Source organism: Erythrolamprus reginae, chromosome 2 (assembly GCF_031021105.1).
Source record: "Erythrolamprus reginae isolate rEryReg1 chromosome 2, rEryReg1.hap1, whole genome shotgun sequence".
NCBI lineage: Eukaryota > Metazoa > Chordata > Lepidosauria > Squamata > Dipsadidae > Erythrolamprus > Erythrolamprus reginae.
This window is the reverse complement of record NC_091951.1, coordinates 32,964,752-32,977,941: the sequence shown is the minus strand read 5'-3', so window position 1 is coordinate 32,977,941 and position 13,190 is coordinate 32,964,752. Positions and strand designations below refer to the sequence as shown.

General features: G+C 44.6%; 1 protein-coding gene across 4 annotated transcripts in view; it reads left to right on the top strand.

Annotated features, from left to right (window-relative positions):
• The window catches only part of EHMT2 (euchromatic histone lysine methyltransferase 2), a 65,859-nt gene that overhangs the window by 48,363 nt on the left and 4,306 nt on the right, over window positions 1-13,190 (top strand). For all 4 annotated transcript variants that reach the window (XM_070737686.1, XM_070737684.1, XM_070737685.1 and 1 more), the window contains exons 23-26: window positions 1,735-1,812; window positions 6,874-6,989; window positions 9,036-9,122; window positions 12,506-12,584. In XM_070737686.1, the coding sequence (XP_070593787.1) occupies window positions 1,735-1,812; window positions 6,874-6,989; window positions 9,036-9,122; window positions 12,506-12,584 (360 nt within the window). The remainder of the gene's footprint in view (window positions 1-1,734; window positions 1,813-6,873; window positions 6,990-9,035; window positions 9,123-12,505; window positions 12,585-13,190) is intronic.

Here is a 13,190-nt window from a genome sequence, read left to right as displayed (position 1 = left end):
ATTAAATATTTAAAAACCCCATATGCTAACAGACACACACACAGACATACCATGCATAAATTAAACGTGCCCAGGGGGAGATGTTCAGTTCCCCCATGCCTGACGGCAAAGGTGGGTTTTAAGGAGTTTACAGAAGGCAGGAAGAGTAGGGGCAGTTCTAATCTCCGGGGGGAGTTGGTTCCAGAGGGCCGGTGCCGCCACAGAGAAGGCTCTTCCCCTGGGGCCCGCCAACCGACATTGTTTAGTTGACGGGACCCGGAGAAGGCCCACTCTGTGGGACCTAATCGGTCGCTGGGATTCGTGCGGCAGGAGGCGGTCTCGGAGATATTCTGGTCCGATGCCAAATTTTGTGAAATTTGGACTCTAGTCTTTAAGAAATATTTGGTTAGTTTTTAGCATTTAGGTTTATATACCGCTTCACAGTGCTTTACAGCCCTCACTAAGCAGTTTACAGAGAATCAGCATATTCCCCCCCAAAAATCTGGATCCTTAATTACCGACCTTGTAAGGATGGAAGGCTGAGTCAATCTTGAGCCTACTGAGATTTGATCTGCCAAACTGCTGGCAGCCGGTGATCAGCAGAAGTAGCTTGTAGTATTGCACTCTAACCACTGTGCGACTAAGGCCTATAAGCAGGTTATCGACTTAACAATTAAAAAGTGTAAGGGAAGGAGTGAAATCAAAGATGTATTTTTATTTATTTAGATATCAAACTTCTTTACCGCCCATCTTCTTCACAGAGAAGATGTCAGAATAGTACAAGGCTACCTGTTAGATACGGGCTTCTGGGCTCCCATTTCTGCTGCCTCTTCTTTCTCAGTACCTAGCTTTGCCTGTAGCACAGCACTATGGTTTATATACCGCTCAAAAAAATAAAGGGAACTCTTAAACGACAGAATATAAGTCCAAGTAAATCATAGAAACATAGAAGACTGATGGCAGAAAAAGACCTCATGGTCCATCTAGTCTGCCCTTATACTATTTTCTGTATTTTATCTTAGGATGGATATATGTTTATCCCAGGCATGTTTAAATTCAGTTACTGTGGATTTACCAACCACGTCTGCTGCAAGTTTGTTCCAAGGATCTACGCTTTCAGTAAAATAATATTTTCTCATGTTGCTTTTGATCTTTCCCCCAACTAACTTCAGTTTGTGTCCCCTTGTTCTTGTGTTCACTTTCCTATTAAAAACACTTCCCCCCTGGACCTTATTTAACCCTTTAACATATTTAAATGTTTCGATCATGTCCCCCCTTTTCCTTCTGTCCTCCAGACTATACAGATTGAGTTCATTAAGTCTTTTCTGATACGTTTTATGCTTAAGACCTTCAAACGTCTGTGAAATCAAACTGTCCACTTAGGAAACAACACTAATTGACAATCAATTTCATTTTGTTGTCAGCCCGTTCAACTTTGTACAGAATAAAGTATTTAATGAGAATATTTCATTCATTCAGATCTAGGATGTATTCTTTGAGTGTTCCCTTTATTTTTTTGAGCAGTGTATATTTCTCCCTCCTGGAGGGGCAGTGTTTGTTCAGCCTTGGCAACTTTTAAGTTGACTTCAACTCCCAGGATTCCTCAGACAACATAATTCTGGGACTTGAAGTTTCCCTAACTTCAGGCTGACACAGTTGGGAAAAAAACACCAGCATAGAAGCCGGATTGATGTTTGGCACCAATCACCTGCCATGTCACCTCTGTTTTCATTCCTCTTCTTTTTATCTTGGCAGCATTGTACGTGCCAGGATGACTGTTCCTCCAGCAACTGCCTCTGTGGACAGCTTAGCATCCGTTGCTGGTATGACAAGGTGAGCTGGTACCTTTGTGTGGGGTAGAAGAGCTGCTTGGCAAACCGGAAACCTCAGATGGAGGGACATGAGGGGGGAAAAAATCCTATTTGGATGCATTACAACTTGCTGTTGTACTGAATTGTTATATTATATGCTGTTAGCTACCCCGAGTCCTCGGAGAACGGCAGCATACAAATCTAAATAATAATAAGAAAAAGAAGAAGAATAGAATAGAATAGAATAGAATAGAATAGAATTTTATTGGCCAAGTGTGATTGGACACACAAGGAATTTGTCTTGGTGCATATGCTCTCAGCGTACATAAAATAAAATATACATTTGTCAAGAATCATGTGGTACAACACTTAATGATTGTCATAGGGGTCAAATAAGCAATGAAGAAGCAATATTAATAAAAATCTTAGGATATAAGCAACAAGTTACAGTCATACAGTCAACATGGGAGGAAATGGGTGATAGGAATGATGAGAAAAACTAGTAGAATAGAAGTGCAGATTTAGTAGAAAGTCTGACAGTGTTGAGGGAATTATTTGTTTAGTAGAGTGATGGCGTTCGGAAAAAAATTGTTCTTGTGTCTAGTTATATTGTGTCTAATAATAATAATAATAATAATATGATGATGATGATGATGATGATGATGATGATGATGATAGAAATGTTGCAGTCTGCCCTTGCTAACATGTTTCCCTGGGTTTTTAATACTTAATAATGCATTTCTTATCAGCCATTTAAGGCAGCATACTCCATCCATTGTGGTAGGGTGAACTGAGACAGAAACAGTGGCCCCAAATCATTCTGAGCTTCCATGTTTAAATAGGACTCGAAAGGATTTCCTGCTTGAGCAGGGGGTTGGACTTGATGACCTGCAGGGTCCCTTTCAACTCTAATAAAATAAAATAATAAAATAATAAAATAAAATAAAATAATATAATAATATAATAAAATAATAAAACAAATAAAATAATAAAATTAATGAACCCGGGAAATTTTGGGCTCAATTATGTCATAAGTCGACTGCCCAGAGATGGGTTCCTCCCAGTTTGCACTAGTGCCATAGAACTAGTAGCCAACCGCTGTTGACATCATGGTGATGTCATGTTCTGTCGGTGCCAGTTCATGGACACTGCCAGTGAAGGGCTGCCCATTGCCAGCACTCCCAGTATGCTCCCGATGGTGGGCGGGCATGAACGTCGGTGAGATTCAGTTTCATGTGCAGAAGCTGATTCTTGTACGAGGACGCTCACACGTGTGAGATTTCACCAATTTTCGGCAATTTCTTTGCTTCTGCACATGCGCAGGAGCAAAAACCCACCAAAAAACGGTGAAATCTCACGCTTGCAAGCATCCTCACACGATATTTGGCTTCCTGAATATGTGCAGAAGCTGAATCTTGCACCGATGCCTATGCACGCCCATCGGTCAGCTGGTGTTACATGCACAGCTTGATTTTCTCAACTGCCACTAGGCACTTGACCGTACCAGGTGCAGCCCACTACTGGACGCCGCCATCTTATTTTTGGATTATTAGATTTTGGGGGGGGGGGGAGTATTTTTTCTTCTGCACATGCGCAGAAGCTGAGTTTCCGGCACATTTGAAGTTGATAATTCCTCTTTTCACCTCAACTCTTTCTCTCATTTGGAGAGCATTTGTGGAGGGAAAAAACAAGGCCAACATACCGTATATACTCGAGTATAAGTCGGGTTTTTTTAGCCCAAAAATGGGCTGAAAAACCCGACCTCGACTTATAATCGGGTGACTGACATGTCACCACAAGAGGGCGCAAGCGGCTGAGGGAAAGACAGCCGTCTGCCTTTGCTTCAGCTAGAAAGAAGCGGCAACTGCCCGGTCAAGAAGCAAGAATCCACCTAGCCAAACGGCTTTTTTCTTGTTTAGCGCGGCGTTCAAGTGGTTGGCAGGTTCCTTTGCTTGCACGCAAGAGCCAACCACTCGAACGCCACGCTAAACAAGAAAAAAGCCGTTTGGCTAGGGGGTAGATTCTTGCTTCTTAACCGGGCAGTTGCCCCCTCTCCCAGAACTTCTTTGGAGCTGAAGCAAAGGCAGACGGCTGTCTTTCCCTAAGCCGCTTCCTGGAGACCGCTAAAGATATCACTCTGGGAGAGGGGGCAACTGCCCGGTTAAGAAGCAAGAATTCCCCCCCCCCCAGCGAAACGGCTTTTTTCTTGTTTAGCGCGGCGTTCGAGTGGTTGGCTCTTGCGTGCAAGCAAAGGAACCTGCCAACCACTCGAACGCCACGCTAAACAAGAAAAAAGCCGTTTCGCTGGGGGGGGGGAATTCTTGCTTCTTAAACCGGGAGCAGTTGCCCCCTCTCCCAAAGCGATGTCCCAAAGCGGTCTCCGGGAAGCGACCGAGGGAAAGGCAATCGTCTGCCTTTCCTTCAGCCCGAAAGAGAAGGCAAATGCCCCGCCTTCCCCCAGCCAGTTAACCGAGCGCTTCAAGTTAACCGGCTGGGGGAAGGCGGGGCATTTGCCTTCTCTTTCGGACTGAAGGAAAGGCAGACGATTGCCTTTCCCTCGGTCGCTTCCCGGAGACCGCTTTGGGACATCGCTTTGGGAGAGGGGGCAACTGCTCCCAGTTAAGAAGCAAGAATCCCTCCCCCCTAGCCAAACGGCTTTTTTCTTGTTTAGCGCGTCGTTCGAGTGGTTGGCTCTTGCGTGCAAGCAAAGGAACCTGCCAACCACTCGAACGCCACGCTAAACAAGAAAAAAGCCGTTTCGCTGGGGGGGGGGGGATTCTTGCTTCTTAAACCTCTCCCAAAGCGATGTCCCAAAGCGGTCTGCGGGAAGCGACCGAGGGAAAGGCAATCGTCTGCCTTTCCTTCAGCCCGAAAGAGGAGGCAAATGCCCCGCCTTCCCCCAGCCGGTTAACTTGAAGCGCTCGGTTAACTGGCTGGGGGAAGGCAGGGCATTTGCCTTCTCTTTTGAGCTGAAGGAAAGGCAGACGATTGCCTTTCCCTCGGTCCCTTCCCGGAGACCGCTTTGGGACATCGCTTTGCTTGCGCCTGCCCCTCCTACAGCGGAGAGAGGCGGCAAATGGCCAGCCCTTCCCCCACCCGCTTAGCTGAGCCCTTCGGGAAGGTGCCGCCTGTCTTCGCTGTAGGAAAGGCAGGCACATCCGAAGCGCGTGGGGAAGTGGCTGTGGGAGGCAACGACATTCCTAAGCCGGTGAGGTGTAGGGGGGGGGGGTGGCGAGAAGATAGAAGCAAGAATCCACCCCCCCAGCTTTTCCCCCCTCTCCCCGCAAGAAAAGGAGCCAGCCAAACACTCCAATGCCGCGCTAGAGGGGGGAAAAGCCGATGAGGTGTGTGTGTGTGTGGGGGGGTGGATTCTTGCTTGTCTTCTCAACACCCCCTCACCCCACCTCTCGGGAAGAGAGCAACAGGAAAGGACGCGGTTTTCTTCTGCCGGGTCGAGGACAAAGCGGGTGTTGAGGGCGGCGGGCGAGCAACATTTCAGCGGGGAGAAAACCCCAAGCTGAGAGTGCCTTTTAAAATCACTCTCCTCTCAGCCTCGGCAAGCTGCCGAGAAGTGGGGTTTTCGGAGTGGGGAGGCAAAAACGCTCAGAATGTCACCAACGAGGCATTTCTCCAAGGGGCGGGGGTCCCTAAACTTTCCTTTAACCCCAGCGGACACAAAGATGGGAATGCGTGGTCCTTGCCAGTCACCCATCTGCGGGGGCTGCTCCGTGCCAAGGCAGAATTAAATTCAACAACCAAAATATTATATTTTTAAAAAACATTCTTTTTTGACAGTTTGTTTGCCTTTTAAAACATCTCTCTGGCTGTGCCTAATGTCAACAATAAAATTTTTTGCAAGGTGAATTTTTTTTGGCCAGATTAGCTATGGATCTCACTGAAGAAATTTTAAAGAATACTCAAAATGATTCTTCATTTGCTTTGTAACCTTAAATAAAAAAACAATACAGTATTGACTCTGTAATTTACCCGGGGAGGGGACAGGAGGGGGGCGCAGACAGACAGGAAAGGAAGACAGACAGACAGACAGACAGATAGAGACCTATGACCACAATTGAGCTCAAAATTTGTTGTTAAGCAAAAGCATTGTTAAGTGAAAATCACCACATTTTACTCAATCCATGACATTTCCTAGCTCTAACAGTGATGTGCAAGCTAGGGAAGTACCGGTACATCTGAAGACATGTGTAATGTTCTAGTTATGGTTAACTGTGTGGCAGAAAGTGGACTCTGGGTTTGTTTTCCTATTACAGTGAGGTTGAATGTACCATATATAATTTTACAAGAGCTCTCTCTCTTTCTCTCTCTGTATATACACATACAGTTTATATAGTAGATAATGTACAGTATATTTTTGTGTGCCTGTGTGTAATATTTATTTACACATATGGCATATATACATAGAATTAAGTATATTTTGGATGTTCAGTAATTGTAAATATAGAGGGAAATTGTATCTCTTTGAGGCAAGGAGAGGTCAAGTATCCTAACCCTAACCCAAACCAGCAGGAGCAGGGGATTAAGGTAAGTACCTAGGTACTTGCAATTTTTTTGCCTATACCTGCCTTGGGGGATATATACCTGTTTACCCTCTTTTAAACTTACAGAGCTAGTTTACTGGCTTTCTTTGAAATAAATATTCTAAAATATTTAATCTACTGATGCCTCAATTGATGTAATTTTATTGGTTTCCATTTTTATAAGTTACCAGTAGCCGCTGCAATTTCCACCCTCGACTTATACAGGGGTTTATAAATTTTCCCAGTTTTTGTGGCAAAAGTAGGCGCCTCGACTTATAGTCGGAGCGACTTATACTCGAGTATATACGGTATATTCCCAGGACTTCAAATGAGAAAAGGGAGACTGTTTCCAGGGCAGCGGAGCCATCAGCTTCACCTCTTTCTTTCTTTCTTTCTTTCTTTCTTTCTTTCTTTCTTTCTTTCTTTCTTTCTTTCTTTCCTTCTTTCTTTCCTTCCTTCTTTCCTTCTTTCTTTCTCCCTCCCTCCTTCCTCCCTCCCTCTCTCACACACTCTCTCTCACTCTGTCTGTCTCTCTCTCTTTGCAGGATGGACGTTTGCTACAAGAGTTCAACAAGATTGAGCCCCCTTTGATCTTTGAATGTAACCAGGCCTGCACCTGTTGGAGGAACTGCAAAAACCGGGTGGTTCAAGGCGGCATCAAGTGAGCTCTTTGACTACTCTCACTAAACTGGGGGAGATGCAGATATTGTTTCTGGGTTAAAGGAACAGAGACTGAAACATCCAGAAGAGGACCAGTTTGCTCCATCAATTACACTGCTACAGTAGGAGTATAAAGGCTCAAGTTCTAGTCCCTGTCTTAGTTACAAAAGCCTGAGTTAATGCAGAAAGAACATTCTTTGTTGTGCTTTTTTGATGACGTTTTTGACGTTAAGTGACCATTTTAAGCCCACTACTGGATGGTAGAACTTAGAGATGTGAAGGTCTCTACTGTTGATACTGTGTTGTGTAGTTTTGTAAGAGGTGGAAGTATGGGAGGGTTTCTCCTTGGAGTTCCTCTAATCCAACTAGAAGATACTTTTTATTTTATTAAATTTGTATGCCGCCCCTCTCCGTAGACTTGGGGTGGCTCACAGCAGTGATAGAAACAATGTACAATACAAATATAATAATACGAAGTTAAAAACCCATAATTTAAAAAACATGCACACAACACACCATACATAAATTATATAGGCCTGGGGAAGATATTTCAATTCCCCCATTCCTGATGGCAGAGGTGGGTTTTGAGAAGTTTACGAAAGGCAAGGAGGGTGGGGACAATTCTGATCTCTGGGGGGAGTTGGTTCCAGAGGGCCGGGGCCGCCACAGAGAAGGCTCTTCCCCTGGGTCCCGCCAAATGACATTGTTTAGTCGACGGGACCCGGAAAAGGCCAACTCTGTGGGACCTAACCGGTCGCTGGGATTCGTGCGGCAGAAGGCGGTCCTGGAGATATTCTGGTCCGATGATATGATATAGATGTAGTTATTTGCCATGCACATCTAAATTATATTAAAGTAACCAAAATATTTTTTCCAATCTCCAAGGCATGTCACAACTGCTGAGCACCCCTAAAGTTTGGAAATTGAAAGTTGAAAAATTTGATCCACTCTACCAGTTGCAACAACATGAAATAATAGGGACAGCCTGCCAGATAGACCAGACAGGAAGCATAACCACATGAGCTAATTCTGCTTTATTTTAAGGCCACGTTAACAGAACGTTGCAGCTCTGATAGTACAAGTTTCCTGCTATGTAGTATATAGCCTGAGAAGATAAAGAAGTTTCAGTTTTTTCCTCTATCCATTATGCAACCCTGGGCCATTATGCAACCCTGGGCTATGCTGCCTCTTCTCTAATCATTCCCTGGGCAGCATCTCTTATTTTATTTATTTATTTATTTATTCATTCAATCATTTATTTATTTATTGGATTTGTATGCCGCCCCTCTCCGCAGACTCGGGGCGGCTAACAACAATGATAAAAAACAACATGTAACAATCCAATTTAATAAAACAACTAAAAACCCTTATTATAAAAACCAAACATACATACAAACATACCATGCATAACTTATAATGGCCTAGGGGAAGGAATATCCTAACTCCCCCATGCCTGGCGACAAAGGTGGGTCTTGAGTAATTTGCGAAAGACAAGGAGGGTGGGGGCCGTTCTAATCTCTGGGGGGAGTTGATTCCCATCTCATTCCCAAGTATTATTACAAATACACATTAATTTCCTTTTTTTAAAGGAAAAATAACAGTATGTTGTCATCGTCTCGTTATTGCTGGTCGTATTATGTCCCACTTTTCTTCCAGTGGATATTGTAACCCGTTCTTTCTCATCCCACACTATTGGCAATTTGAGAGGCATTGCAGTGTAGCACACCTGAAGGGTACAAATTAAGGAAATCTGGTTTAAATATTTCCTGCATTCCAGGTGGGCTTTTTTAAATGAGAAGTATTTTAATTAGGTTCCCTCTTTATTTTTAAGACCCCATAAACAGAGTCTCTCAACCTTAGCAAGTTTTAAATGAGTGGACTTCCAGAATTCCCAAGCCACGGTAGTTGGCTGGGGAATTCTGGGAGTTGAAGTTCACTGATCTAAAACTTGCTAAGGTTGGGAAACACGGCTCTATTGATCAGAACATCCAGGGAAGCAAGCGTTTACATTTTCACAACTGCATCTTTGGTATATTCTTGATTGAAGGGTTCGCCTGCAGCTGTACCGAACGGCAAAAATGGGTTGGGGCGTCCGAGCCCTTCAGACCATCCCCCAGGGAACCTTCATATGCGAGTGAGTGAAACTTTTTTTTTTTCATCTGGAACTTTCCTATATATTTTTTGTATTTTTTGGAGTATAAGACGTACCTTAGTTTTGGAGGAGGAAAACAAGGGGGGAGATTCTGCCCATGCCTACTAGTGTATTTAACCTGATCAGCTTCAGCACATTAATTCACTGGTTGTGAGTGCACGCTCACTTGATTTGCTCACACGAGCCTCATTGGGCCTGCTAAGCAGCTTCAGAAGCACAGCTGACTGTCAGCAGGAACTCCACTGAGTAAAGCATGCGAAGCGCTGAAGCTATAAGACTATACAAGAACAAGGAGACACAATCTGAAGTTAGTTGGGGGAAAGATCAAAAACAACATGAGAAAATATTATTTTACTGAAAGAGTAGTAGATCCTTGGAACAAACTTCCAGCAGACGCAGTAGATAAATCCACAGTAACTGAATTTAAACATGCCTGGGATAAACATACCGTATTTTTCGCTCTATAAGACGCACCTGCTGATAAGACGCACCTAGATTTTAGAGGAGGAAAATAGAAAAAAAATATTTTGAGCCAAAAAGGGGAGAGGAAGAGAGGAAGGAGTGAAAGAAGGGAGTGAGGGAGGAAAGAAGGGAGGAAGGAAAAGGAAAGCAAGAAATGGAGGGAGGAAAGGAAGGAAGGAAGGAAAGAAAGAAAGGGGGAAGGGACAGGAACAGAGGAAGGAAGCAAGGAAACTTATGAAAGGGGAGAGTAAGAGAGGAAGGACTGAAGGGAGGGAGGGAGAGAAGAAGGTAGGAAGGAGAAAGAAAAGAAGAAATAGAGGAAGGGAAGGTAAAAGAGAGAAAGAAAAAGAGCAAGAAAGAGAGAAAGAAAGAAAATGAAAGAGAAATAAAAATAGAGAGGGGGAATGAAAGAAAAGGAAGGAGAGAAAGAAAGAGAAAGAAAGAAAGCAAGAGAAAGAAAAAAGAATGAAAGAGCAAGAGAGCAAGAGAGAAAAAGAAAAAAAGAGAGAAAGAAAGAAAGAAAGAAAGAAAGGCAACTTCAAAGAAAGGCTCACTGAGCATCTCTCACTCTCTCTCTCTCTCTTTCTATCCCTCTTTCTTTCTTTCTCTTCCTTTCTCTCTCTCCTCTTCCTTTATTTCCTCTCTCTCTCTCCCTCCCTCTCTCTTTCTCTCTCTCCCTCTCTTGCTATCTCTCCCCCCCTCTCCCTCTCTCTTTCTCTCCCCCCCTCTCCCCCCTTTCCCTCTCTCTTTCTCTCTCTCCCTCTCTTGCTATCTCTCCCCCCTCTCCCACTCTCTTTCTCCCTCTCCCTCTCTTTCTCTCTCTCCCCCTCTTTCTCTCTCTCTCCCCCTCTTTCTCTCTCTTCTTCTCACTTTCTCTTGTTTTCTTTCTGTTGCAGGAGAGGCGGGGCCGGCGAAGGTGATATTCAATGTCGGGGGCGCTCGGGCGGTTGCGCGCGCTCCCTATCTCCCTGCTAGCCTACTCGGAATATTCAAAATAAGAAAAACCTTCGCCGGCAAAGGCTTTTCTTATTTTGAATATTCCGAGTGGGCTAGCAGGGAGATAGGGAGCGCACGCAACCGCCCGTGCGCCCCCGACATTGAAGACCTCCGCTGAGAAAAACCTTTGCCGGCATTTCCTCTCGGCGTCAAGGAGGTGCAGCGGCGGGCGGAGAGAGGGAAGGGGGGGCAGCGGCATCCCTCCTGGCCTTGGCGGGCCGCCCGACCCTCCCCACCTCCTGCAAATGCGGCGGGCGGTGGGGGGAGAGCGAGGAGCCGGTTCTGGCGGGCGCGGGGCATGGTTGGCTGGCTGGCGGGGGGAGCGCCGCTGGTGGTGCAGGGAGACCCTCCTTCGGGAGGGAGGGGGCCAGGCAGCAGCTAGCCAGCCAGCCGGCGGGATGGCGCTTCCGAGTTCGCAGCCTCCCCCCCCCCCCCCCCCGCCTGCATCTTCGCTCCATAAGACGGGGCTGATTTTTCTTCCTACTTTGGGAGGAAAAAAACTGTGTCTTATGGAGCGAAAAATACGGTATATCCATCCTAAGATAAAATACAGAAAATAGTATAGGGGCAGACTAGATGGATCATGAGGTCTTTTTCTGCCATCAGACTTCTATGTTTCTATACAATTGTCTTACAATTGTATTGGCAGTTCTGTGTTAGCAAAAACTTCAGAACAGAAGGATTTAGGGGTAGTGATTTCTGACAGTCTCAAAATGGGCGAACAGTGCGGTCAGGTAGTAGGGAAAGCAAGTAGAATGCTTGGCTGCATAACTAGAGGTATAACAAGCAGGAAGAGGGAGATTGTGATCCCCTTATATAGAATGCTGGTGAGACCACATTTGGAATACTGTGTTCCGTTCTGGAGACCTCACCTACAAAAAGATATTGACAAAATTGAACGGGTCCAAAGACGGGCAACAAGAATGGTGGAAGGTCTAAAGCATAATACGTATCAGGAAAGACTTAATGAGCTCAATCTGTATAGTCTGGAGGACAGAAGGAAAAGGGGGGACATGATCAAAACATTTAAATATGTTAAAGAGTTAAATAAGGTTCAGGAGGGAAGTGCTTTTAATAGGAAAGTGAACACAAGAACAAGGGGACACAATCTGAAGTTAGTTGGGGGAAAGATCAGAAGCAACGTGAGAAATTTTTTTACTGAAAGAGTAGTAGATGCTTGGAACAAACTTCCAGCAGAGGTGGTTGGTAAATCCACAGTAACTGAATTTAAACATTCCTGGGATAAACATACAGTATATTCATCCTGTAGGAAATAGTATGAGGGCAGACTAGATGGACCATGAGGTCTTTTTCTGCCATCAATCTTCTATGTTTCTATATAAGGCGGCAGCTGTTCTGGGTTGCCATTGTGGGCTTCGAGTCTCATGTTTTCAGGCTCCAAACATTCCCTTGGAGTGACATTCAAGGCTGCGAGGATCACCAAAGCACATCGCTGCCAATCGCCATCCAAAAACACGACATGACATTGGACAAAAAACACGATGCGCGCAGGCGGCAATTGGCGGCAATATGCTTTGGTGATCCCCGCAGCCTTGAACAGCTCTCAAACGGAGCATTTGGAGGCTGAAAAGGTGAGAGGCACGGAGCCCTAAAACGCAAGCCATTGTCTGTGGCTATCTCTCCAACCAGGAAGAGGATGCACCGGAGGCGAAAGTTTGGGGGTGGGCGGGTGGGTGGGGCTACATTCGGAATATAAGACACACCCCAATTTTACAGCTTCTTTTAGAGGGAGGGAAAATGTGTCTCATACTCCAAAAAATACGGTATTTGGGAGATGGGGGTGGAGGTGTAATTACTCTATGCCTTCAGGGTTGGGGGCTGGCTTAAGGGGACCAGTCGTCCTCTCTTAACCTCTCTCCCCTTGCTTTGTTTCCTTGTCTTAAAAGGTACGTAGGAGAATTAATTTCTGATGCAGAAGCTGACGTAAGGGAAGACGATTCATACCTGTTTGATCTAGACAATAAGGTAAAGTTAAAAACTGGGGATCAGGGAACAGAAAGACTGTTTCCTGTATCTGTCTTCATACAGGTAGTCCCAAACTTACAACTATTAATTTAGTGACCATTCGAAGTTACAACAGCACTGAAAATAACGTTTTCTCGTTTATGACCATTGTAGCATCCCTATGATCATGTGATTTGCTCATCTTATTGCTCATCTTGTCCAATTAGGTCATCTAATTGGACTAGATGACCTGTAGGTTCCCTTCCAAACTTAGGATTCGTCTAGTACTATTCGGAAGAGTTTGGATAATATTCCAAAATTTTTAAAATATTATTGACCGGATTTGAAAATAGGAGATTGAATGATATATTCTCCCCCACAGAAAAAGAGAGCCAGAGATAGTTAAACTGATTCTTTTATCCAAAGAAGAGAATATTCTGTAAATCTTGTTTCCGTTTTGAAATTGTTTCCAGATTTTAAGCTTTACAATAGGAGGGAAAAAAATGAAATTTCGATTCTGTTTTTTATAAATTAAACAGGCTTATTGTTAAGGAAACGGCTTGTACATACCGTTGTGTAAAAGCAAAAAGGTGTGGTTGTAATGTTGTTACCTTTTACTGTGCTAAA